General features: G+C 50.3%; 1 protein-coding gene across 1 annotated transcript; it reads left to right on the top strand.

The window, feature by feature from the left end:
- Positions 1–63: 63 nt before the first annotated feature.
- Positions 64–24,233, top strand: LOC308325968 (protein NLRC3-like). The gene is made up of 11 exons (XM_080778759.1): positions 64–160; positions 773–886; positions 1,941–2,058; positions 5,046–5,070; positions 5,279–6,625; positions 7,097–7,631; positions 8,440–8,613; positions 9,207–9,380; positions 9,462–9,617; positions 20,273–20,322; positions 23,209–24,233. Exons 5-11 carry the CDS (start codon positions 5,464–5,466, stop codon positions 23,853–23,855), a joined length of 2,898 nt encoding a protein of 965 aa, XP_080634885.1. The 5' UTR covers positions 64–160; positions 773–886; positions 1,941–2,058; positions 5,046–5,070; positions 5,279–5,463; the 3' UTR covers positions 23,856–24,233.
- Positions 24,234–27,051: the final 2,818 nt, after the last annotated feature.

The raw sequence follows: 27,051 nt of genomic DNA, 5'->3' as shown, positions 1-27,051 counted from the left end.
CTGGGGGGAGAGAGGAGGATGGAGCTGACAGACCACAGAGAGAGGAGGAGAGAGCTGACAGACCACTGTCTCCAACTCCCAGCCTTCTGTCTGTGAAGAGTGACTGGTCTAAAGGAGATCCTCCTTACTTCAGTAACGAACCTGGACCTCCTGACTCACAGTATGTCAATCCTCCTGTACAATATACACACACAATGGATATTGTGTCTTTAATAAAGTTTGATTGATTGATTGATTTATTATGCATGCACCTCTTGGTACCACAGCAAAGGCCCTTAAAACAAGGCTCCAGGCTTCCCAAAACAAACTGGTCAGGTTACTACTTGGCCTCACTCCCCGAACCCACCTCACCCCTGCCCATTGTGAAGACAATGGTTCACTAATGTGCCTGTATAAATACTTCACTAAGATACTGTCTAGATACTTCACTAATATACCCAACACATGTACCTGTCTAAATACTTCACTAAGACACCCATGTACCTGTCTAAATACTTCACTAAGACACCCATGTACCTGTCTAAATACTTCCTTAATGTTAACGAAGTCCACACCCACAACACCAGAGGGAGTTCAACAAACCTTGTGCAACCCAGATTTGGCACAAACGAGGGACTAAATTGACCTGTACTTTCTTTTGAACTTTACTCATTCTACAAACTGTTAATACAACCTTCAGTCGAGAAAACAAACCCAAAACATGCAACGTAAAGAATATGAAGTGACATTTTCACTCACATGATGATTGTATAAACATTTATTATGATTCCAGAAGTGTCGACCACAGAGCAGAGTCTCCAACTCCCAGCCTTCTGTCTGTGAAGAGTGACTGGTCTAAAGGAGATCCTCCTTACTTCAGTAATGAACCTGGACCTCCTGACTCACAGTATGTCAATCCTCCTGTACATTTATGCAACACAATAACACAATAAATGTATTTGTGGTTGTCGATGCCAGGCTGAATGGCCCAGACTATGTTTTACACCCTGTCCGTCCGTCTGTGATCAGTTAATCTCCGTTGGTCCGATCACCGTGAAACTGAGCACACACGCCCTAGAGGCCAACGATAAACCTCTGGCCAGGTTTTCAGATCGGCCTGTTATAGCGCCACCAGGAGGCCTGTTGTAGCGCCACCAGGAGGCCTGTTATAGCGCCACCAGGAGGCCTGTTATAGCGCCACCAGGAGGCCTGTTATAGCGCCACCAGGAGGCCTGTTATAGCGCCACCAGGAGGCCTGTTATAGCGCCACCAGGAGGCCTGTTGTAGCGCCACCAGGAGGCCTGTTGTAGCGCCACCAGGAGGCCTGTTATAGCGCCACCAGGAGGCCTATTGTAGCGCCATCAGGAGGCCTGTTGTAGCGCCACCAGGAGGCCTGTTATAGCGCCACCAGGAGGCCTGTATTGGGTAGTTGGGGGGGAGTTGAGAAATGACAGAGTTACCGTGTGGGTCCCTCTACTGTACTGTCACTGTACTGGCACACCCGAAATCACCATTTATACAGTTAATGTGTGTGTTAAGTTGCGCACAGGTGGTGAGAAACAACCATGCTAATTTCGTGCTCAGACGCACCCACCCACCCACCCAGCCAGCCACACACCCATACCCATGTACTTGTCTAAATACTTCACTAAGATACCCATGTACCTGTCTAAATACCCATGTACCTGTCTAAATACCCATGTACCTGTCTAAATACTTCCTTAATGTTAACGAAGTCCACACCCACAACACCAGAGGGAGTTCAACAAACCTTGTGCAACCCAGATTTGGCACAAACGAGGGACTAAATTGACCTGTACATTCTTTTGAACTTTACTCATTCTACAAACTGTTAATACAATCTTCAGTCGAGAAAACAAACCCAAAACATGCAACGTAAAGAATATGAAGTGACATTTTCACTCACATGATGATTGTATAAACATTTATTATGATTCCAGAAGTGTCGACCACAGAGCAGAGTCTCCAACTCCCAGCCTTCTGTCTGTGAAGAGTGACTGGTCTAAAGGAGATCCTCCTTACTTCAGTAATGAACCTGGACCTCCTGACTCACAGTATGTCAATCCTCCTGTACATTTACATCACATCACTTAAAAACGCTACCAGATTAAAGTTACCTGTCCCTTAATACTTCCTATACTATGTAGGATAGCATAAATAATTTGTATTAGCACATGCAAGGGTTGCCACCCGTTCCTTAAAATACGGATTCGTCCTTTATTTGAGCATTAAATTATGCGTCCCGTATTGAATCAATACGGAACGCGGTTTGTTCCGTATTTTCCTAAATGACCCCTGCGCGATCTGTCACACAACGTCAACACTGAATTTAACAATAATGAACAAAATAAAACAGGAAATATTAAAGACAGCACAATTGTCCTGGTCACGCAGGATCTCCCACGAGCATAAATAAAAACCTCCCCGTGGCTGCCGGTCTGCTTGTGTGCGGTGTGCTCTGCTGTTGCTCTCAATTGCGCCGTGGCGAATCCAGTGCCTGTCTCGCCGGCCGGCCACACCGCACTGTTTAAAATGTCTAATACTAGAAGTTCTACAACAGCTGATTCTCCACCGCGTTCATCTCAAAAAAGAAAACGCCTTAAAAATATAGACGTGAGTGCAAAGTATGCCGGCGTATGTTTTCTGTGACCCATGGGGAACTGTTTGATAGCAAACAGCAGCTACAGGGATCAACAGTATGATCACAGAACACCCAAAGTGTCACAAACTGCCCCTGAGATCGATTCTGTCTATTGTCCTGCCCATGCAATAGCCAATGGCTGCTGATGTGGGCATATAGCAAAACTATTTCAGTAGACTATTATGGTTAATTGTTTATTAATGAAGTCTAATAAATTAATGTATTTAATATAAATGAATCAATTTAATTAAATATTGTGCCCATTTAAAGAACTCAGATTCAGAATCGGAACTCTTATGTTGTTATGAACAGAATAGGCTACTTCATAACCGTTAATAAATCCAGTGTAGTAGGTCTACCCCTTCCTTACTGACCACAGTGACCACCAAGTGACCCCAAAGGCTAATATGGTATGTGAAATCATCCATCCATCCCAGGGCCAAATTAGGTTTTGGGCCAGTGGGACCAGGGCCTAGGGGCCCTTGGCTGTTAGGGGCCCTTTGAGGAAACTGGATCGTGTGGTACTGGGTTTGAGGCCCTGAAATTGGCCATTGATTTTGTTCAATTTAGGTCAAAAAGATGATAAAAACATAAAAAAACATTTGCACGCACGTAATGGACCCCCAACACATTACACTCATGGGGGTTAATCCGTCCCTGATCCATCCAGCTTCAACCGCTTATCCGTAGTCAGGTCACGGGGGAAACAGCTCCACCAGAGCGCCCCAGACTTCCCTCACCAGGACAACATTAGCAACGTCCTCCTGGGGGATCCCGAGGTGTTCCAAGGCCAGTTAGTTGATGTGATCGAATAACCCGATAACGGCGCTGCTTCGCCGCGTGGTCGTATAAGTGTTCCTTATTTCAAGATCTCAAAGGTGGCAACCCTGCTGGACCACAGCTTATTAGAGTGCAGGGTTTAGGCCTATTATAAAAACATACTCAACTGCTCCACCTGCTGGTTGATTTCAGTACTAAACTTCCAATATTCGCAAAACCAAAAAAGCATCAAAAGGATTTGAGTCAACATGGATGGCATACAACTGTATGCACCACAATAACACAATAAATGTATTTGTGGTTGTCTATGCCAGGCTGAATGGCCCAGACTATGTTTTACACCCTGTCCGTCCGTCTGTGATCAGTTAATCTCCGTTGGTCCGATCACCGTGAAACTGAGCACACACGCCCTAGAGGCCAACGATAAACCTCTGGCCAGGTTTTCAGATCGGCCTGTTGTAGCGCCACCAGGAGGCCTGTTATAGCGCCACCAGGAGGCCTGTTATAGCGCCACCAGGAGGCCTGTTGTAGCGCCACCAGGAGGCCTGTTATAGCGCCACCAGGAGGCCTGTTGTAGCGCAACCAGGAGGCCTGTTATAGCGCCAGCAGGAGGCCTGTTGTAGCGCCACCAGGAGGCCTGTTATAGCGCCACCAGGAGGCCTGTTGTAGCGCCACCAGGAGGCCTGTTGTAGCGCCACCAGGAGGCCTGTTATAGCGCCAGCAGGAGGCCTGTTGTAGCGCCACCAGGAGGCCTGTTATAGCGCCACCAGGAGGCCTGTTGTAGCGCCACCAGGAGGCCTGTTATAGCGCCACCAGGAGGCCTGTTGTAGCGCCACCAGGAGGCCTGTTGTAGCGCCACCAGGAGGCCTGTTATAGCGCCACCAGGAGGCCTGACACATTGAGCCTACAACACACATTATGGCAGCCTCCTAGTATCTAACCTGACGCTGCCAGATGGGGGCGGTATTGGGTAGTTGGGGGGGAGTTGAGAAATGACAGAGTTACCGTGTGGGTCCCTCTACTGTACTGTCACTGTACTGGCACACCCGAAATCACCATTTATACAGTTAATGTGTGCGTTAGGTTGCGCACAGGTGGTGAGAAACAACCATGCTAATTTCGTGCTCAGACGCACCCACCCACCCAGCCAGCCAGCCAGCCACCCAGCCAGCCAGCCAGCCAGCCAGCCACCCAGCCACCCACCCAGCCACCCAGCCAGCCAGCCAGCCAGCCAGCCAGCCACCCAGCCACCCACCCACCCAGCCAGCCACCCAGCCAGCCAGCCAGCCAGCCAGCCAGCCAGCCAGCCAGCCACCCACATAGTCACTTAAGGAAGTGGTTGCACCACTTAAAAATGAATCATGAAATTCGCTAAAATGAAAACGGTAAACATGATCCTTGGTTTGAATAAACTAAATATTGTCTTTTAAGATGTTGTGTTGTCTTCTACTGGTATAATGAGACAGAATGATAAAGGACGTTTAATAAAAGTATATAGTTTATATAATGATCTATAATATAATAATGATTATTATTATCTGTATTCTATTGTCTTCATCTCCACAGAGAGACATTCAGAAACACACCTGGACAGAAGACATTCAGAAACACACCTGGACAGAAGACATTCAGAAACACACCTGGACACCGTAAGACTGGACACATTTTACACTCATTAACATTTAATATCAATTAATGAAATGTTTAAATAGCATCAGACCAAATACTGGCGATAAAAATACATGTTTAGTTTATTAAAGGATATTTAATACATAGTTTTAATTACATGGTATGTTCAATGTAAAGTTGTAGATGAAGCATAATGTTTAACATGTATTAATTGTCTCCTCATATCAGATGTCCGTCTGCCAGAGTATTTAAAGGTCTATAGGGTCACTTTGGACGGTCTTGAACATGTGGCATACGTCACTGAAGAGCCCTCCTCCCTCTCCGACATCTACACAGACCTCCACCTATCAGCGGGAGGGAGTAAAGGGGTTAATCAGCAACATGAGGTGTGGCAGCTTGAGACCGCCTCCAGCATGAAGACCCTCTATGACGTCCTAATCAAGTGCCGTTCCATCTTTAAGACCCTCCTCCCTGGCAGAGACACACCCAGCAGCAGAGTTCTGACCAATGGCATCGCTGGCATCGGGAAGACATTCTCCGTGCGTAAGTTCGCTCTGGACTGGGCGAGAGGTTTGGAGAACCAAGACATCAATCTCCTGGTTCTCTTCGCATTCCGGGAGCTGAACTTGGTCCGAGATGAGCAGCACAGTCTTCTCTCACTGATCCATGTTTTCCATCCAACGTTAAAGAAGGTCACAGCAGAGGAGCTCGCTGCCTGGAAAGTTGGCTTCATCTTCGATGGCCTCGATGAAAGCAGGTTTCCGCTGAAATTCCAGAACATCGACGTCGATTCTGACGCCTTCGACAACAATGACGTCGTCTCTGATGTCACGGTGACATCATCGGTGGGCCTGCTGCTGACGAACCTCATCAAGAGGAATTTGCTCCCCTCGGCTCTCCTCTGGATAACCACCAGACCTGCAGCAGCCAATCAGATCCCTCCTGATTGCGTTGACATGGTGACAGAAATACGAGGGTTCACAGACCCCCAGAAGGAGGAGTTCTTCAGGAAGATGTTCAGTGATGATGAGGAGCTGGCCAGCACCATCATCTCACACGTGAAGACATCAAAGAGCATCCACATCATGTGTCACATCCCAGTCTTCTGTTGGATGACCGCTACCGTTGTGGAGGACCTGGTGAAGACAGGCAAGAGTGGACAGATGCCCAAGAACCTGACCGGGATGTTCAGCCTCTTCATCTCGCTCATGATAAAAAAGATGAAGACGAAGTATGGCGAGACTGACAGGGATGTTCTTCTGCAGCTGTGCCTGCTGGCGTTTGTACATCTGGAGAAAGGCAGCGTCACGTTCTACCAAGAAGACCTGGAAGAGTGTGGTCTCGATGTGAACCACGCCGCGCTGTACTCGGGAGTGTGCACAGAGGTCTTCAAAGAAGAGACCGTTCGATCTCAGAGAAAGATCTACAGCTTTGTTCATCTGAGCATCCAGGAGTTCCTGGCTGCAGTCTACCTGATGCACTGTTTCACACAGAAGAACATGAAGGTACTGAAGACATTCCTGGGAGGAGAAGAAGACGAAGACTGGGAATCCCAATCTTCAGAATCCCTGAAGAGTATGGGAGGAGGAGGAGGAGGAGGAGGAGGAGGAGGAGGAGGAGGAGGAGGAGGAGGAGGAGGAGAAGAAGAAGAAGAAGAAGACGTCTTCCTGCAGAGAGCCATGGAAGAATCCCTGAAGAGTATGGGAAGAGGAGGAGGAGGAGGAGGAGGAGGAGGAGAAGAAGAAGAAGACGTTATCCTGCAGAGAGCCATGGAAGGAGGAGGAGGAGGAGGAGGAGGAGGAGGAGGAGAAGAAGAAGAAGACGTCATCCTGCAGAGAGCCATGGAAGAATCCCTGAAGAGTATGGAAGGAGGAGGAGGAGGAGGAGGAGGAGGAGGAGAAGAAGACGTTATCCTGCAGAGAGCCATGGAAGAATCCCTGAAGAGTATGGAAGGAGGAGGAGGAGGAGGAGGAGGAGGAGGAGGAGGAGGAGGAGGAGGAGGAGGAGAAGAAGACGTTATCCTGCAGAGAGCCATGGAAGGAGGAGGAGGAGGAGAAGAAGAAGATTCCATTGAAGAATCCCTGAAGAGTATGAATGGAGAAATGACCCTGGACGACTTCCTGCAGAGAGCCTTTCAAAAAGCCCTGAAGAGTAAGAACGGCCACCTGGACCTCTTTGTCCGCTTCCTTCATGGCCTCTCACTGGAGTCCAACCAGAGTCTGTTAGGAGGCCTGCTGGGTCACACAGAGAACAGTCCAGAGAGCATCCAGAGAGTCATCAACAACCTGAAGGAGATGAAAATGGAAGATGCGAGTGTCTCTCCTGACAGATTCATCAACATCTTCCACTGTCTGATGGAGATGAACGACCTCTCAGTACATCAGGAGATCCAACAGTACCTGAAGTCAGCGGACAGATCAAAGACAGAACTGTCTCAGAGCCAGTGTTCAGCTCTGGCCTTCATTCTGCTGACGTCAGAGGAGGTTCTGGAGGAGTTTGACCTGGACCAATACAAGACACCACCAGCATGGGGGGCGAGATCCAGACTACTCCCAGCTGTGAGGAACAGCAGAAAGGCTCGGTTAGTAGTCATGTGGATAGAAAACCTGTTAGAATCAATCTACCATCACACCTAATTACTATAATAATAATCAGGTCTCAAAGTGTGTGTGTGTGTGTGTGTGTGTGTGTGTGTGTGTGTGTGTGTGTGTGTGTGTGTGTGTGTGTGTGTGTGTGTGTGTGTGTGTGTGTGTGTGTGTGTGTGTGTGTGTGTGTGTGTGTTGCCTAAATGGAACTGACTGACACTCACAGAGAACAAAGAAAAACAAATAAGAGATTATTCATAGATCAATCAATGTAGTATTAAACCATTTTGGGCGGGAAACCCCTTTTGGTGTTAGCATTATGTTATGCTTTAGCTATCGAAAAATAGCAGATCTACAAGCCGAGTGGCGCGCTATGAGCTTGTAGGTCTGATATTTTAATCGAAGAACGACTGACATAGAAACATAGCTTTTTCAGGAAACTGTCAGGATGTAGAAGACATTTTTAGAATCTGATCTCAGGTCAGAATGGGTTAATACAGATTATCTCTCTTTCACTTTGATGTTTTCTGGTTCCCTGTTCTTATATGACCTGTTCTTATATGACCTGTCAATATCTGACCAACTAGACTGTTCTTATATGACCTGTCAATATCTGACCAACTAGACTGTTCTTATATGACCTGTCAATATCTGACCAACTAGACTGTTCTTATATGACCTGTCAATATCTGACCAAATAGACATTGGTACATTTACATTACACTTTATAGTTAATTTCATTGAACATGAATTTGATCTAATCTGTGTTGATGATCACTGTTTTCACATCATCTACATTTACAGAGTTGTTGGCTGTCAACTCCAAAAGGCTGAATATGAGATTGTGGCTTCAGCTCTCAGCTCTAATCCTTCACATCTGAGAGAATTGGACATCAGTTATAATGACATAACGGATCCATCCATGGACCTGCTCTCTGCTGCATTGAAGAGTCCAAACTGTCATCTGGAGATACTGAGGTCACATTATTATTATTAGTTCTGTTTTATTATTTATTGTTTAATTCTTAATAATAATTAGTGTTAATAAAGTTGACATCATGGTATCCCACTGATTAGAATAATAATATGGTCAGAGTTTGTGTTGTCTAGTTCACACTCTCACATCACAATGCTACGGTACAGTAACTACAATATGTGATCCATCATGGCTGCTAGGGAATTATCATTTTCAATGCTACGGTACAGTAACTACAATATGTGATCCATCATGGCTGCTAGGGGATTATCATTATCAATGCTACGGTACAGTAACTACAATATGTGATCCATCATGGCTGCTAGGGGATTATCATTATCAATGCTACCGTACAGTAACTACAATATGTGATCCATCATGGCTGCTAGGGGATTATCATTATGTGAACTAATGGGGTACAGTGATTACAGTATGTAGTCATGTTGGCACGCACGCACACACACACAAGTCCTATGTTGGAAGATTAAGATTATGATGATTTACTTCACATTATCCCTGCCTTCTCTTTCCATCTCTTGGCGTCTTTACTCCAAACCTCTGATATTCAGTCCAGATATTTCATGTGTAATTACAGACTTGCTGGCTGTACCTTCACACAGACAGGATTTGAAGTTCTGCTCTCAGCTCTCAGCTCTAATCTTCTCCATCTGAAAGAATTGGACCTCAGTTTCATCTGCCTGCAGGAATCACAACTGCTCCAGCTCTCTGCGTTACTGAAGAGTCCACAGTGTGGACTGCACATCCTGGGGTAAAGAATGTGTGTTCTCTCTGTGTGGATCTCTACTTGAACATCAACACAGCACTTTGTTAAATGTGTATTTCTCTGCAGGTTGTCAGGCTGTGGAGTCACAGAGGAAGGCTGTTCTTCTCTGGCTTCAGCTGTGACCTCCAACCCCTCCTCCCAGCTGAAACAGCTGGACTTGAACTTCAGCCACTTAGGAGACTCTGCTCTGAAGAAGCTGTCTGCTGCCCTGGAGACTGTCAAGTGAGTAGACTTGTGTAGAGCGGCCGTCAAAGGTTCCAGGTTAAATTCCCGGCTCCTCCTGGCTGCTACATGTCGAAGTGTCCTTGAGCAAGCCAAGACTCTCTGAACCCCTAACAGCTCCCGATGAGCATGCATGTTTTCCTCTGCCATCGGTGGGTGAATGTGAACTACATTGTAATGTAAAGCGCTTTATAAATGCAGTTTCCCATATTATCATATCATTACCATATAATCCATGGTTCATTCTAGCAGAGATTTTATATACAGTAGATAGTGTCTATGTTCCATGGTTCTATTACATAGATTAATATACAGTAGATGGTGTCTATGTTCCATGGTTCTATAACATAGATTAATATACAGTAGATAGTGTCTATGGTCCATTGTTCTATAACATAGATTAATATACAGTAGATAGTGTCTATGTTCCATTGTTCTATAACATAGATTAATATACAGTAGATAGTGTCTATGTTCCATGGTTCTATAACATAGATTAATATACAGTAGATAGTGTCTATGTTCCATGGTTCTATAATCTATAACATAGATTATTATACAGTAGATAGTGTCTATGTTCCATAGTTCTATAACATAGATTAATATACAGTAGATAGTGTCTATGTTCCATGGTTCTATAACATAGATTAATATACAGTAGATAGTGTCTATGTTCCATGGTTCTATAATCTATAACATAGATTATTATACAGTAGATAGTGTCTATGTTCCATGGTTCTATAACATAGATTATTATACAGTAGATAGTGTCTATGTTCCATGGTTCTATAACATAGATTAATATACAGTAGATAGTGTCTATGTTCCATGGTTCTATAACATAGATTAATATACAGTAGATAGTGTCTATGTTCCATGGTTCTATAACATGGATTAATATACAGTAGATAGTGTCTATGTTCCATGGTTCTATAATCTATAACATAGATTAATATACAGTAGATAGTGTCTATGTTCCATGGTTCTATAACATAGATTAATATACAGTAGATAGTGTCTATGTTCCATGGTTCTGTAACATAGATTAATATACAGTAGATAGTGTCTATGTTCCATGGTTCTATAATCTATAACATAGATTAATATACAGTAGATAGTGTCTATGTTCCATGGTTCTATAACATAGATTAATATACAGTAGATAGTGTGGAGTGTGTCAGGTCTCACCTCAGGGGGAGGGGCGCGTTACCATGACAACCAGGCACGCCCACGGCCGTGTCATAGACTCAGTGTACTATCCCAGAGCAATTCTAAATCAGCTGCGCCTCATTCCGGCCGCCGCCCTGGTTAGCAATTAAGGACAGCCGCAGCCTGTCAGCCGCGCCCTTTATAAACAACCTGCGCACCTAGCAGTATCAGATCCCTGCTACACACAGACGCTCGCGCAGCATATGCCGTCCACTCGGCGTTGGATGGTAAGTCCACACTCCTCTCACTTATGGACTCTCACGTATGGACTATGTTTATTGTTTGATCGTTTGTATCACCACTCAATTGCTCTCTTATATTCTCACATCACCAGGCTTGTAGGAGTGGGGCTGGAAGCACACGCAGGAGCGTGTGCCCCCCATAGACAAATATACACGGAGAGCCGCATACATGCTGGAGACCCACCTGGCTCGTATCGGGGACGAGTGCGGAGACGGGACCCTCGTATGGAAACGGCAGCTCAACAGCTCCATAAGGTCGCAGTAAGACAAACCGTTCACTATCTATCACCCGTGTTATTAAGAAGAGGCACTCATAGTGGCAAATGAGCAGCTAAGGATAATAACGAAGATTGTGAATGAAGGAAGTCACCCTGTCGATGCTAAATGAAGACTGTGAATGAAGAGTGTCACCGTGGTGTTGTACACTGAAGATTGTTGAATGAAGATAACCCCGTAGAGACGAATGGAAGCTAGCAGGCTCTAGATAAAGTGTCACGTCCACCCTGTGAAAGAAGACAGGCCCGTGTTATGTTTATTTCACCCTTTGACGAGACTTTAAGTTGGCTTGCGCCGCCAGGCCCGGTGAAAGAAGACCGTTAGAAACTAGAGCGCTTACTTTGTGTTAACACCCTGACTGCCGTTGTCGTACCGACACGGCCACCCAGTAGATAGAGAGAAATAAGAATATAAATGCTTGTGTATCTTCCTGTTGGCCGAGCCTAAGGGGCCCTCCGTACCATCCCCGCCCGGTACCATACCAAGTACTTTTACTCTAATTACTCACCACCCCGTATCCGAGTACTTCTACTCTAAAGTACTCTTCTGTGCCTTGTGGATAGAGAAAGATACGCACCCCCTTACCTACCTCCGGGGGAGCCTCCTGGCCTCCTCTGGAACCTGGAAAAGAAGAAGAGAAAGAGTTATACAAAGGTCTAGTTGGTAGACTGCCTAGACCGGGTGTCTCAGGCCCCAACTTTGTACTTACCTTGTGCTCTGACCGTATGCTAACATCCCCTCTCATCCTCTGCAGTGACGACTCCCGCCTCGGAACCGGGACCTCATGCAAAGAATATTACTGTCTGAGTTCTGTTTGTGAAAACTGACTTTGTTTGAACCTGTTGGAGAAATAAAGCAAGGGGCGCCATCGTGTGTCTAACCCCTGAAACTGCACTCTGAGTTGTATTTCCCACCCGACCTCCCACATATGGTGGAGAATGTGGGTATTCATCTGATCTCAACCACCGCCTAACCATGGCCAGCCTCGAATTGGCCGCCCTCCTCCGAAGTCAGACTGAACTACAGAACGCGGTGCGTGAAGTTGTCCGCAGGCTAGACCGACACGGCGATGTCCCTAGGACCCCCAACGCCGTCCTCTCCAAGCAGACCCCCGAGGATGACATCGAGGCGTACCTCGAACTCTTCGAACGCACCGCCGACCGCGAGCAGTGGCCCGCCGCCGACTGGGCCGGCATACTGGCGCCCTACCTCTCGGGAGAGGCTCAACGCGCCTGTCGGGACCTTCCCGCCAGAGACGCTCGAGACTACGAGACGCTGAAGGCCGCCATCTTGTCCACCCTCGGCTACAGCCTGCCCGCCCGGGCCCAGCGGTACCACATGTGGGCCTATCAGCAGGCCCAGCCCCCTCGCGCTCAGGTCGCCGACCTCTACCGCCTGACGCAGAGCTGGCTGACCACGGGCGGAGAGACCCCGCGGATCCGCAGGTGCTACGTCTGTAATCGGGAGGACCACCTGTCCTGGGCCTGCCCAGAGCGGCCCCCCGGCCCCGATGTCTCCATGCCCTCCGCAGACAGCATGAGAGGGCCCCGCCCCTGCCTCCACACCGGAAGTGAGAGCCGACGACAGACCACCCTCCCCGCCCGGGTTGATGGGACCGACACCCATGCCTTGCTGGACTCAGGCAGCGTGGTGACGCTGGTCCGGGGTGACCTCGCCTCCGCCACCAATGGACCCACCATCCCGGTCACTTGTGTCCACGGAGATGTCCGACGGTACCCCGTCGCCCACGTGACCGTACAGACCCCCCGGGGCTCCGCGTTGGTCGCCGCCGGAGTGGTCCCCGAACTCCCAGTCCCCCTCTTGATCGGAACGGACTGTCCGCTGTTCGAGAAGTACTGGAACCCGGGACGACGAGGGCCCCCCAGGACGCGGCGCCGCCGACGCCGCCGAAGTAGCGTACCCCTCGTCGCCTGCCCCGCCCTCCGCGAAGACGGGACCTCGTCCACCAGCAGCGGCAGAGGAAGTCCCCAGCCAGAACCCTGGCCGGAAGAAGCAGAGGCCTCCGACGCCGACGACACGCCGGCCCTCGGTGAAGACCCCTTCCTAGAGTTCCCCAGAATAGACACGCCGCCCCCCCGGCGGCAAGGGTCGTTCGCCACCGCGCAGTGGGCCGACCCCAACCTGGCTGGCGCCAGGCGGAACGTCGTGGCCGTCGACGGGAAGCTGAACCCGGGGGTGAGTGAGAAACCTTTCCCACACTTCTTCGTCCGACACGACTTACTGTACCGCGCTTGCAAAGACCCCGCGGGGGAGGTCGTCGAACAATTACTCGTCCCAAAAACGTATGTGTCCCGAGTAATGTATCTCGCCCACTCCCACCAGTTAGGGGCCCACCTGGCCGTACAAAAGACTTACGACCGGGTCACCGCCCGCTTCTACTGGCCAGGCGTTAAGAAGGCCATTGAGGAGTTTTGCCGCTCCTGTGCCGAGTGTCAGCTAACCGCCCCCCGCGGAGTTCCCCACAGCCCGCTAATCCCGATGCCAATTATTGATGTGCCGTTTTCCCGTATCGCCATGGATATTGTCGGACCCCTCCCTAAGTCCGCCCGGGGACACCGCTACATTTTAGTCATCATGGACTATGCGACGCGCTATCCGGAGGCCATCCCCCTCCGTACCGCCAACGCCCGGGCTATTGCCCACGAGCTGCTGATGTTATTCAGCCACGTCGGCATCGCGGACGAGATCCTGACGGACCAGGGCACGTGTTTTATGTCCCGCGTCCTATCGGCCCTGTACAAATGGTTAAAGGTCAAGCGTATACGGACCTCCGCCTACCACCCCGAGACGGATGGGTTGGTCGAGCGGTTCAACCAGACCTTAAAGAAAATGCTAAAACGCGTCACGGAAGAGGACGCCAAGGATTGGGACCGCCTCATCCCGTTTGTGCTCTTCGCGATTCGCGAAGTACCCCAGGCGTCAACCGGGTTCTCGCCCTTTGAGCTCCTGTACGGGAGGAAACCGCGTGGCCTCCTCGACCTGGCTAAAGAAGCCTGGGAGAGCCAGCCGTCCCCCCTCCGCAGTGTCATCGAACATGTAGACGCACTCCAGGAGCGCGCCAAACGCATATGGCCCATCGTAAGAGAGCACATGGCCGCAGCCCAGACCGCCCAGGCGCGCACCTACAATAAGGGTGCCAAAATCCGTGAGTTCGCCCCTGGCGATAAGGTGCTGGTGTTGGTCCCCACCAGCGAATGCAAGTTCCTGGCCCGGTGGAAGGGCCCATATGAAGTCGTGGAGAGGAAAGGAGCCGTAAACTACCGGGTGAGCCAGCCAGGCAGAAGAAGGGGACACCAGATATATCACGTGAATATACTGAAACGGTGGCATACGCCGGAGGAAGTACCCCTACCCGCTTTATTGACCTTTGTCTCCCCGCAGGCCCCGGCCGTAGCCCTTGGCGAGGGTCTGACGCCCCAGCAGACGCAGGACTTGCGGGAACTCCTCGATCGGAACCGCGACGTGTTCTCCGAGCTCCCGGGACACACCTCCGTGTTAAAACACGACATCGACACCCCTAACGGCCAGGTAGTGAGACTACGGCCGTACCGGATCCCGGAGGCACGACGAGAGGCCATAAGGGAAGAAGTTAAGAAGATGCTCGAGCTGGGGGTCATCGAGGAGTCCCACAGTGCCTGGTCGAGCCCGATCGTAATAGTCCCCAAGCCCGACGGCACCCTTCGTTTCTGCAACGACTTCCGGAAGCTAAACGAGATCTCCGTATTCGACGCGTATCCCATGGCACGCGTCGATGAGCTGATCGACCGGCTGGGGCCCGCCCGGTTCATCAGCACCCTCGACCTGACGAAAGGGTACTGGCAGGTCCCCCTCACGGAAAGAGCCAAGCAGAAAACCGCCTTTATCACCCCCGACGGACTCTTCCAGTACAGAGTGATGCCCTTCGGAGTGCACGGAGCCCCCGCCACGTTCCAGAGGTTGATGGACCGGATATTGCGACCCCACCAGGCGTTCGCGGCGGCCTATTTGGATGATGTGATCATCCACAGCGCCACCTGGGGCCAACACCTGGAGCGGGTCGACACCGTCCTAGCCACCCTCCGGGCGGCCGGCCTGACCGCCAACGCGAAGAAGTGCCGCATTGGGTGGACCGAGACCGACTATCTCGGTTACACCATCGGCCGTGGGTGCATCCGACCACAGACGAGGAAGGTGGAGAAGATCCAGACCTGGCCACGTCCGGTGACCAAGAAGCAGGTCAAGTCCTTCCTCGGCCTGATCGCCTATTATCAGAAATCCGTCAAAAATTTCGCCACGATCGCGGCCCCCCTCCACGATTTGACGAAGAAGAGCCTCCCCCACCACGTCCAATGGACAGACGAGGCGGACGAAGCCTTCCGCACCCTGAAGACCGCCCTGTGCAGTGAGCCGGTGCTCGTAGCGCCGAACTTCAACAGGCCCTTCAGCCTCGCCACGGATGCGTCCAACACCGGGGTCGGCGCCGTCCTGTCCCAGCCGGTAGACGGAGATGAGCATCCCGTTCTGTACATCAGCAGGAAGCTGCTGAAGCACGAGCGTAACTACTCCACTGTCGAGAAGGAGTGTCTGGCCGTGAAATGGGCCATCCAGCACCTCCGGTACTACTTATGGGGCAGACAGTTCACCCTCGTGACCGACCACGCGCCACTCAAGTGGATGGCGGCGAACAAAGACCGCAACGACCGCGTCACCCGCTGGTTCGTCGAGCTCCAGAGCTACAAGTTCGAGATAGAGCACCGGCCCGGGACCAAGATGAAACACGCGGACGCGCTCTCAAGACTGTACGAAGACGAGGGAAGTAGTCAAGCTCCTTGCGGTAGCAAGAAACTTAGGGGGGGAGTGTGTGGAGTGTGTCAGGTCTCACCTCAGGGGGAGGGGCGCGTTACCATGACAACCAGGCACGCCCACGGCCGTGTCATAGACTCAGTGTACTATCCCAGAGCAATTCTAAATCAGCTGCGCCTCATTCCGGCCGCCGCCCTGGTTAGCAATTAAGGACAGCCGCAGCCTGTCAGCCGCGCCCTTTATAAACAACCTGCGCACCTAGCAGTATCAGATCCCTGCTACACACAGACGCTCGCGCAGCATATGCCGTCCACTCGGCGTTGGATGGTAAGTCCACACTCCTCTCACTTATGGACTCTCACGTATGGACTATGTTTATTGTTTGATCGTTTGTATCACCACTCAATTGCTCTCTTATATTCTCACATCACCAGGCTTGTAGGAGTGGGGCTGGAAGCACACGCAGGAGCGTGTGCCCCCCATAGACAAATATACACGGAGAGCCGCATACATGCTGGAGACCCACCTGGCTCGTATCGGGGACGAGTGCGGAGACGGGACCCTCGTATGGAAACGGCAGCTCAACAGCTCCATAAGGTCGCAGTAAGACAAACCGTTCACTATCTATCACCCGTGTTATTAAGAAGAGGCACTCATAGTGGCAAATGAGCAGCTAAGGATAATAACGAAGATTGTGAATGAAGGAAGTCACCCTGTCGATGCTAAATGAAGACTGTGAATGAAGAGTGTCACCGTGGTGTTGTACACTGAAGATTGTTGAATGAAGATAACCCCGTAGAGACGAATGGAAGCTAGCAGGCTCTAGATAAAGTGTCACGTCCACCCTGTGAAAGAAGACAGGCCCGTGTTATGTTTATTTCACCCTTTGACGAGACTTTAAGTTGGCTTGCGCCGCCAGGCCCGGTGAAAGAAGACCGTTAGAAACTAGAGCGCTTACTTTGTGTTAACACCCTGACTGCCGTTGTCGTACCGACACGGCCACCCAGTAGATAGAGAGAAATAAGAATATAAATGCTTGTGTATCTTCCTGTTGGCCGAGCCTAAGGGGCCCTCCGTACCATCCCCGCCCGGTACCATACCAAGTACTTTTACTCTAATTACTCACCACCCCGTATCCGAGTACTTCTACTCTAAAGTACTCTTCTGTGCCTTGTGGATAGAGAAAGATACGCACCCCCTTACCTACCTCCGGGGGAGCCTCCTGGCCTCCTCTGGAACCTGGAAAAGAAGAAGAGAAAGAGTTATACAAAGGTCTAGTTGGTAGACTGCCTAGACCGGGTGTCTCAGGCCCCAACTTTGTACTTACCTTGTGCTCTGACCGTATGCTAACATCCCCTCTCATCCTCTGCAGTGACGACTCCCGCCTCGGAACCGGGACCTCATGCAAAGAATATTACTGTCTGAGTTCTGTTTGTGAAAACTGACTTTGTTTGAACCTGTTGGAGAAATAAAGCAAGGGGCGCCATCGTGTGTCTAACCCCTGAAACTGCACTCTGAGTTGTATTTCCCACCCGACCTCCCACAATAGTGTCTATGTTCCATGGTTCTATAACATAGATTAATATACAATAGATAGTGTCTATGTTCCATGGTTCTATAACATAGATTAATATACAGTAGATAGTGTCTATGTTCCATGGTTCTATAACATAGATTAATATACAGTAGATAGTGTCTATGTTCCATGGTTCTATATAACATACATGGGGGCCCGGGTGTTTGAACCATTATGTTACACTTTAGCTATTGAAAAATAGCAGATCTACAAGCTCATGCCACGCTACGAGCTTGTAGGTCTGCTATTTTGCGGCCAGTTACATATCATTTTGGGGTCATTGACATGAAATATTGAGCACCACTGATACAGAAACATGGGTATTTCTAAAAAGAATTTAGAAGACATTTTTTTTAATTTCGACGTCAGGCCTAAATGGGTTAAAATATTATGCAGTTTGCAACGCTGCAATATGGTAGCCTGGCCAGTGTTCATTTTGACAGCTAATTCCAATTTAGTCTTTTGAATAACACACGCTTTAGTTTTAGTCCTATTTTACTCATCTGAAATCGTCTAGTCTTGGTCTAGTCTTAGTGTTAGTCAATAAACCTGGTGGCAGCTTCCTCCTTTAGGGGGGAAAGTACAAAGTATTATAACATAAATATACAGTATAGTCTGTGTCTGTGTTCCATGGTTCTATTTCTAACATGTTGAATGTACAGTGATTGATACAGACAGTGATTTACAGTGAGTGTTATGATGTTCACCATGATATACTAGAATGATAAACGGCATCTGAATCTAAACAGTGTTCTAAATGACATCATAGTCTAAAGACATGAGGATAGAAGTATTGATATATTTAACATGTCTATAATCTATCTTTAGAGATGATAGAAGTATCAGTGTTATAAATAATATCTCTAATTTAACACTGTTTGAACTAGAAACATGTGCTCCTCAGAACACAGGTCTCCGCCAGGACGGGTAGCTTATTGTGGGCCAGCAATGTTTCACAGGCAATCGTTCATGATTTGAAGCATTTTGTTCAAAACGAGACACTCCTCAATATAATCAAAATCTGAGACCACAGAGATATGGTACCAATGTGTGTGATGTTTGGACAGTCTTAATCACATGACCACAGAGATATGGTACCAATGTGTGTGATGTTTGGACAGTCTTAATCACATGACCACAGAGATATGGTACCAATGTGTGTGATGTTTGGACAGAGTCTTAATCACATGACCACAGAGATATGGTACCAATGTGTGTGATGTTTGGACAGAGTCTTAATTACATGACCACAGAGATATGGTACCAATGTGTGTGATGTTTGGACAGTCTTAATCACATGACCACAGAGATATGGTACCAATGTGTGTGATGTTTGGACAGTCTTAATCACATGACCACAGAGATATGGTACCAATGTGTGTGATGTTTGGACAGTCTTAATCACATGACCACAGAGATATGGTACCAATGTGTGTGATGTTTGGACAGTCTTAATCACATGACCACAGAGATATGGTACCAATGTGTGTGATGTTTGGACAGAGTCTTAATTACATGACCACAGAGATATGGTACCAATGTGTGTGATGTTTGGACAGAGTCTTAATCACATGACCACAGAGATATGGTACCAATGTGTGTGATGTTTGGACAGTCTTAATCACATGACCACAGAGATATGGTACCAATGTGTGTGATGTTTGGACAGTCTTAATCACATGACCACAGAGATATGGTACCAATGTGTGTGATGTTTGGACAGAGTCTTAATCACATGACCACAGAGATATGGTTCCAGGGGTCCGTGAAGGGTTCCAGGGGGTCTTTGGGGGGTTCCAGGGGGTCTGTGGAGGGTTCCAGGGGATCCTTGGAGGGTTCCAGGGGGTCCGTGGAGGGTTCCAGGGGGTCTTTGGGGGGTTCCAGGGGGTCTGTGGAGGGTTCCAGGGGATCCTTGGGGGGTTCCAGGGGGTCCTTGGGCGGTTCCAGGGGGTCTTTGGGGGGTTCCAGGGGGTCCTTGGAGGGTTCCAGGGGGTCTTTGGGGGGTTCCAGGGGGTCCTTGGAGGGTTCCAGGGGGTCCGTGGGGGGTTCATGATTTGAAGCATTTTGTTCAAAACGAGACACTCCTCAATCTAATCCAAATCTGAGACCATATGAGACATATGGTACCAATGTGTGTGATGTTTGGACAGAGTCTTAATCACATGACCACAGAGATATGGTACCAATGTGTGTGATGTTTGGACAGAGTCTTAATCACATGACCACAGAGATATGGTACCAATGTGTGTGATGTTTGGACAGAGTCTTAATCACATGACCACAGAGATATGGTACCAATGTGTGTGATGTTTGGACAGAGTCTTAATCACATGACCACAGAGATATGGTACCAATGTGTGTGATGTTTGGACAGTCTTAATCACATGACCACAGAGATATGGTACCAATGTGTGTGATGTTTGGACAGAGTCTGTGGGAGAATGATGACAAAATGTGTTTAGTAAATATTTGGTGGGACTAAAACAGGCCGATGTGAGACATTAAGCAGCAGGTTTTGACTTGATTCATTGTTGTTCTACTTCCTACAGTGTGAATCATGGAGGAGAACACTGGACTAAACCTCAACTCCTTACAACACGTGAGTCTGTCTGTCTGTCTGTCTGTCTGTCTGTCTGGGATCTATCCTCGGACCCTCCTTTTCCCTCTACACCAAATCTGCTGAAAATATTTTGTGGAACTAGGGGCGTTCCTGGGGGTCCGTGGGGGGTTCCAGCGGTCCGTGGAGGGTTCCAGGGGGTCCTTGGAGGGTTCCAGGGGGTCCTTGGAGGGTTCCAGGGGGTCCGTGGGGCGTTCCAGGGGGTCTGTGGATGGTTCCAGGGGGTCCGTGGAGGGTTCCAGGGGGTCCTTGGAGGGTTCCAGGGGGTCCTTGGAGGGTTCCAGGGGGTCCGTGGAGGGTTCCAGGGGGTCCTTGGAGGGTTCCAGGGGGTCCGTGGAGGGTTCCAGGGGGTCTTTGGGGGGTTCCAGGGGGTCTGTGGAGGGTTCCAGGGGGTCCTTGGGCGGTTCCAGGGGGTCTTTGGGGGGTTCCAGGGGGTCCGTGGAGGGTTCCAGGGGGTCCTTGGGCGGTTCCAGGGGGTCCTTGGGGGGTTCTAGGGGGTCCGTGGGGGGTTCCAGCGGTCCGTGGAGGGTTCCAGGGGGTCTGTTGGGGGGTTCCAGGGGGTCCTTGGAGGGTTCCAGCGGTCCGTGGAGGGTTCCAGGGGGTCCTTGGGGGGTTCCAAGGGGTCTGTGGAGGGTTTCAGGGGGTCCTTGGGGGGTTCCAGAGGGTTCCAGGGGGTCTGTGGGGGGTTCCAGGGGGTCTGTGGGGGGTTCCAGGGGGTCTGTGGAGGGTTCCAGGGGGTCTGTGGGGGGTTCCAGGGGGTCCGTGGGGGGTTCCAGGGGGTCCGTGGAGGGTCTGTGGGGGGTTCCAGGGGGTCCGTGGAGGGTTCCAGGGGGTCCGTGGGGGGTTCCAGTCTGTGGAGGGTTCCAGGGGGTCTGTGGAGGGTTCCAGGGGGTCCGTGGAGGGTCTGTGGGGGGTTCCAGGGGGTCCGTGGAGGGTTCCAGGGGGTCTGTGGAGGGTTCCAGGGGGTCCGTGGAGGGTTCCAGGGGGTCTTTGGAGGGTTCCAGGGGGTCTGTGAGGGGTTCCAGGGGGTCTGTGGGGGGTTCCAGGGGGTCTGTGGGGGGTTCCAGGGGGTCTGTGGAGGGTTCCAGGGGGTCTGTGGGGGGTTCCAGGGGGTCTGTGGGGGGTTCCAGGGGGTCCGTGCGTCGTGGGTCGTTCTTCGATTTTTCAAAAACAGCAGACCTACAAGCTCATAGCGCGCCACCGAGTGGCGCGCTATGAGCTTGTAGATCTGCTATTTTTTCAATAGCTAAAGCACAACATGATGCTAACACCAAAAGGGGTTCCCGCCCAAAATGGGTTAAACACTTTATCCATATGTTATACGTTCTGTGGGGGGTTTCAGGGGTCTGTGGACGGTTCCAGGGGGTCCGTGGGGGGTTCCAGCGGTCCGTGGAGGGTTCCAGGGGGTCCTTGGAGGGTTCCAGGGGGTCCTTGGAGGGTTCCAGGGGGTCCGTGGGGCGTTCCAGGGGGTCTGTGGATGGTTCCAGGGGGTCCGTGGAGGGTTCCAGGGGGTCCTTGGAGGGTTCCAGGGGTCCGTGGAGGGTTCCAGGGGGTCCGTGGGGGGTTCCAGTCTGTGGAGGGTTCCAGGGGGTCTGTGGAGGGTTCCAGGGGGTCCGTGGAGGGTTCCAGGGGGTCTTTGGAGGGTTCCAGGGGGTCTGTGGGGGGTTCCAGGGGGTCTGTGGAGGGTTCCAGGGGGTTCCAGGGGGTCTGTGGGGGGTTCCAGGGGGTCTGTGGGGGGTTCCAGGGGGTCCGTGCGTCGTGGGTCGTTCTTCGATTTTTCAAAAACAGCAGACCTACAAGCTCATAGCATCAAGCTATGAGCTTGTAGATCTGCTATTTTTTCAATAGCTAAAGCACAACATGATGCTAACACCAAAAGGGGTTCCCGCCCAAAATGGGTTAAACACTTTATCCATATGTTATACGTTGGCTATTTAAAAATAGCAGATCTACAAGCTCACAGCGCATCACTGCGTGCCGCGCTTTGAGCTTGTACATCTGATACTGTGTGTGTGTGTGTGTCATTGGAGGGTTCCAGGGGGTCCTTGGGCGGTTCCAGGGGGTCTTTGGGGGGTTCCAGGGGGTCTGTGGAGGGTTCCAGTGGGTCTGTGGACGGTTCCAGGGGGTCTGTGGGGGGTTCAGGGGGTCCGTGGGGGGTTCCAGTGGGTCTGTGGACGGTTCCAGGGGGTCTGTGGGGGGTTCAGGGGTCCGTGGAGGGTTCCAGGGGGTCTGTGGGGGGTTCCAGGGGTCTGTGGGGGGTTCCAGGGGTCCGTGGAGGGTTCCAGGGGTCTGTGGGGGGTTCCAGGGGTCTGTGGGGGGTTCCAGGGGTCCGTGGAGGGTTCCAGGGGTCTGTGGGGGGTTCCAGGGGTCTGTGGGGGGTTCCATGGGGTCTGTGGGGGGTTCAGGGTTCCAGGGGGTCCGTGGGGGGTTTCAGGGGTCTGTGGACGGTTCCAGGGGGTCCGTGGGGGGTTCCAGGGGTCTGTGGACGGTTCCAGGGGTCTGTGGGGGGTTCCAGGGGGTCCTTGGGGGGTTCCAGGGGGTCCGTGGGTCGTGGGTCGTTCTTCGATTTTTCAATGGCTAAAGCATAACATGACGCTAACACCAAAAGGGGTTCCCGCCCAAAAATGGGTTAAACACTTTATCCATATTTTATACGTTGGCTATTTAAAAATAGCAGATCTACAAGCTCACAGCGCATCACTGCGTGCCGCGCTTTGAGCTTGTACATCTGATACTGTGTGTGTGTGTGTGTGTGTGTGTGTGTGTGTGTGTGTGTGTGTGTGGTCCGTGCACGTATCATTCAGTGAAGGATGTATTTAATGTGTATTTAATGTGTATTTAATGTGTACTGTGTTGTTTTCTCATCAGATTTCCAGCGTCTCACTCTGGACACAAACACAGCACACTGTGTCCTCTCTCTGTCTGAGAACAACAGGAAGGTGACCCGTCAGGATGGTCAGCGTCATTCATATCCTGATCATCCTGACAGGTTTGATAGACGGGCTCAGGTCCTGAGTTCAGAGAGTCTAGAGGAACGCTGCTACAGTGAGGTACAGTTCAGTGGACGGGTTGAGATAGGAGTGACTGACGGAGACATCAGTAGGAAAGGAGACGGTCGGGACTGTGAGCTTGGAAAGAATGAACGGTCCTGGTGTCTGGTCTGTGCTGATGGTCAGCATAGTGACAGTTACTCTGTCGGACACAATAGTAAGTATACTGTCCTTCCTATCCGTCCCTCTGGCTCCAATAGAGTAGCAGTTTATCTGGACCGTCCCTCTGGGACTCTGTCCTTCTACAGAGTGTTAGAGGACACTCTGACTCACCTGTACACAGCCCAGACCACCTTCACTCAACCGCTCTACGCTGGGTTCTATGTTAGCACTGACTCCTCTGTGTCTCTGTGTGAGGACAGACAGGCTGTGAGGACAGACAGACAGGCTGTGAGGACAGACAGACAGGCTGTGAGGACAGACAGACAGACAGGCTGTGAGGACAGACAGACAGACAGGCTGTGAGGACAGACAGACAGGCTGTGAGGACAGACAGACAGACAGGCTGTGAGGACAGACAGACAGGCTGTGAGGACAGACAGGCTGTGAGGACAGACAGACAGGCTGTGAGGACAGACAGACAGACAGGCTGTGAGGACAGACAGACAGGCTGTGAGGACAGACAGGCTGTGAGGACAGACAGACAGGCTGTGAGGACAGACAGACAGACAGGCTGTGAGGACAGACAGACAGGCTGTGAGGACAGACAGGCTGTGAGGACAGACAGACAGACAGGCTGTGAGGACAGACAGACAGGCTGTGAGGACAGACAGGCTGTGAAGACAGACAGACAGACAGGCTGTGAGGACAGACAGGCTGTGAGGACAGACAGACAGACAGGCTGTGAGGACAGACAGGCTTTGAGGACAGACAGACAGGCTGTGAGGACAGACAGACAGACAGACAGACGGTGTGTTGTATTATAATGTAATAATCAGGACCAGGTGTGGTGGGGGGGGGGGTGTTTACATAATCAATATGTTTTGGTTTCCATGGAGTCACCGTTAGGGTCATCTGGGGTCACCGTTAGGGTCATCTGGGGTCACCGTTAGGGTCATCTGGTGTCACCGTTAGGGTCATCTGGGGTCACCGTTAGGGTCATCTGGGGTCACGGTTAGGGTCATCTGGGGGTCACCGTTAGGGTCATCTGGGGCCACCGTTAGGGTCATCTGGGGTCACCGTTAGGGTCATCTGGGGTCGTTGACATGTAAAAGTAGCACAGTGGTTCTCAACCTGTGGGTCGAGACCCTCGGGGGTCCCAACATGTTTTTTCTTAAGATTAGTTTTTGGCTTTTCTTTTCTTTTGTATTCTATTCTATTTATATTCTATTCTATAACAATCATATACCTCAAGGAAACACACACACACACACACACACACACACACACACACACACACACACACACACACACACACAGTGTGATGTGCATTGGGTCCAGATGGTTCAAATGGAACCAAATGGACCGCGACGGGGCACGGCACCTCCGATAAACATCCACCCAATCCACTTCTCTCCACCTGAGTCGTTCCCTGAGAGACAAAGACCTTGAGAAGCTCTGATGCATCCTATATTATACATGCTGTGTTGTCCTCTGTATCCTATATTATCCTATATTATACATGCTGTGTTGTCGTCTGTATCCTATATTATCCTATATTATACATGCTGTGTTGTCGTCTGTATCCTATATTATCCTATATTATACATGCTGTGTTGTCGTCTGTATCCTATATTATCCTATATTATACATGTGTTGTCGTCTGTATCCTATATTATCCTATATTATACATGCTGTGTTGTCGTCTGTATCCTATATTATCCTATATTATACATGCTGTGTTGTCGTCTGTATCCTATAGGCCTGACATCGACATTAAAAAAATGACAGTTTTCTGAAATACCTCATGTTTCTGTATCAGTGGTGCTCAATATTTAATACCTCATGTTTCTGTATCAGTGGTGCTATGAGCTTGTACCACGCCACTCGGTGGCGCGCTATGAGCTTGTACCACGCCACTCGGTGGCGCGCTATGAGCTTGTAGCACGCCACTCGGTGGCGCGCTATGAGCTTGTACCACGCCACTCTGTGGCGCGCTATGAGCTTGTAGCACGACACTCTGTGGCGCGCTATGAGCTTGTAGCACGCCACTCGGTGGCGCGCTATGAGCTTGTACCACACCACTCGGTGGCGCGCTATGAGCTTGTACCACACCACTCGGTGGCGCGCTATGAGCTTGTAGCACGCCACTCTGTGGCGCGCTATGAGCTTGTTGTAGCACGCCACTCTGTGGCGCGCTATGAGCTTGTAGCACGCCACTCGGTGGCGCGCTATGAGCTTGTAGCACGCCACTCGGTGGCGCGCTATGAGCTTGTAGCACGCCACTCGGTGGCGCGCTATGAGCTTGTAGCACGCCACTCGGTGGCGCGCTATGAGCTTGTAGCACGCCACTCTGTGGCGCGCTATGAGCTTGTTGTAGCACGCCACTCTGTGGCGCGCTATGAGCTTGTAGCACGCCACTCGGTGGCGCGCTATGAGCTTGTAGCACGCCACTCGGTGGCGCGCTATGAGCTTGTAGCATGCCACTCGGTGGCGTGCTATGAGCTTGTAGCACGCCACTCGGTGGCGTGCTATGAGCTTGTAGCACGCCACTCGGTGGCGCGCTATGAGCTTGTAGCATGCCACTCGGTGGCGTGCTATGAGCTTGTAGCACGCCACTCGGTGGCGTGCTATGAGCTTGTAGCACGCCACTCGGTGGCGTGCTATGAGCTTGTAGCACGCCACTCGGTGGCGCGCTATGAGCTTGTAGCATGCCACTCGGTGGCGTGCTATGAGCTTGTAGCACGCCACTCGGTGGCGTGCTATGAGCTTGTAGCACGCCACTCGGTGGCGTGCTATGAGCTTGTAGCACGCCACTCGGTGGCGTGCTATGAGCTTGTAGCACGCCACTCGGTGGCGCGCTATGAGCTTGTAGCACGCCACTCGGTGGCGCGCTATGAGCTTGTTGTTGTGTGGTGTGGTCGTGTACTGAAAATGGAGGGAAAACATTGTGACCGGTAAAGAGTTTAATGAAAACATTGTGACCGGTAAAGAGTTTAATGAAAACATTGTGACCGGTAAAGAGTTTAATGAAAACATTGTGACCGGTAAAGAGTTTAATGAAAACATTGTGACCGGTAAAGAGTTTAATGCCTCCGTGTCTCATTTTTAATGTATATGAACCTAACGTAAGCAAGTAACCTTCAGCATCACACTATAGCACCAGTGGTCTATTTTTCCCTTTGTGACACTTTTGCCTATAAGTTACTGTCATGTGAATAGACCTACAATCTGCAATCTGCACAGTATGACATCATTCTCACTATAATTAACCTTTTACCCTAATACATATTGCCTATACGAAATGAGCAGATCTACAAGATCACAACATTGTGAGCTCAGCAGATCTGCTGTAATAAATAGGTCTACTGACTGACTGACTATCTATAGCTCAGTTATGTTTAGATCTGCTGTAATAAATAGGTCGACTGACTGACTGACTATCTATAGCTCAGTTATGTTTAAATAGGTCTACTGACTGACTGACTATCTATAGCTCAGTTATGTTTAGAAAGCCACAATAATCATTTCTGGGAAAATATAATTAATAGGTTCTCCAGTC

The sequence above is a fragment of the Protomyctophum bolini genome, assembly GCF_963924005.1.
Source record: "Protomyctophum bolini genome assembly, chromosome: 2".
In the NCBI taxonomy this organism is placed as follows: Eukaryota; Metazoa; Chordata; class Actinopteri; order Myctophiformes; family Myctophidae; genus Protomyctophum; species Protomyctophum bolini.
The sequence above is the reverse complement of the archived record's forward strand: the minus strand, read 5'-3'. Positions and strand labels throughout refer to the sequence as shown.

Coding starts and splice junctions, on each gene's coding strand:
- LOC308325968 (XM_080778759.1), top strand. CDS start 5,464: ATGAAGACCCTCTATGACGTCCTAATCAAGTGCCGTTCCATCTTTAAG. Junction 7,632..8,439: donor AGGAACAGCAGAAAGGCTCG/GTTAGTAGTCAT, acceptor CTACATTTACAG/AGTTGTTGGCTGTCAACTCC. Junction 20,323..23,208: donor ACCTCAACTCCTTACAACAC/GTGAGTCTGTCT, acceptor TTTTCTCATCAG/ATTTCCAGCGTCTCACTCTG.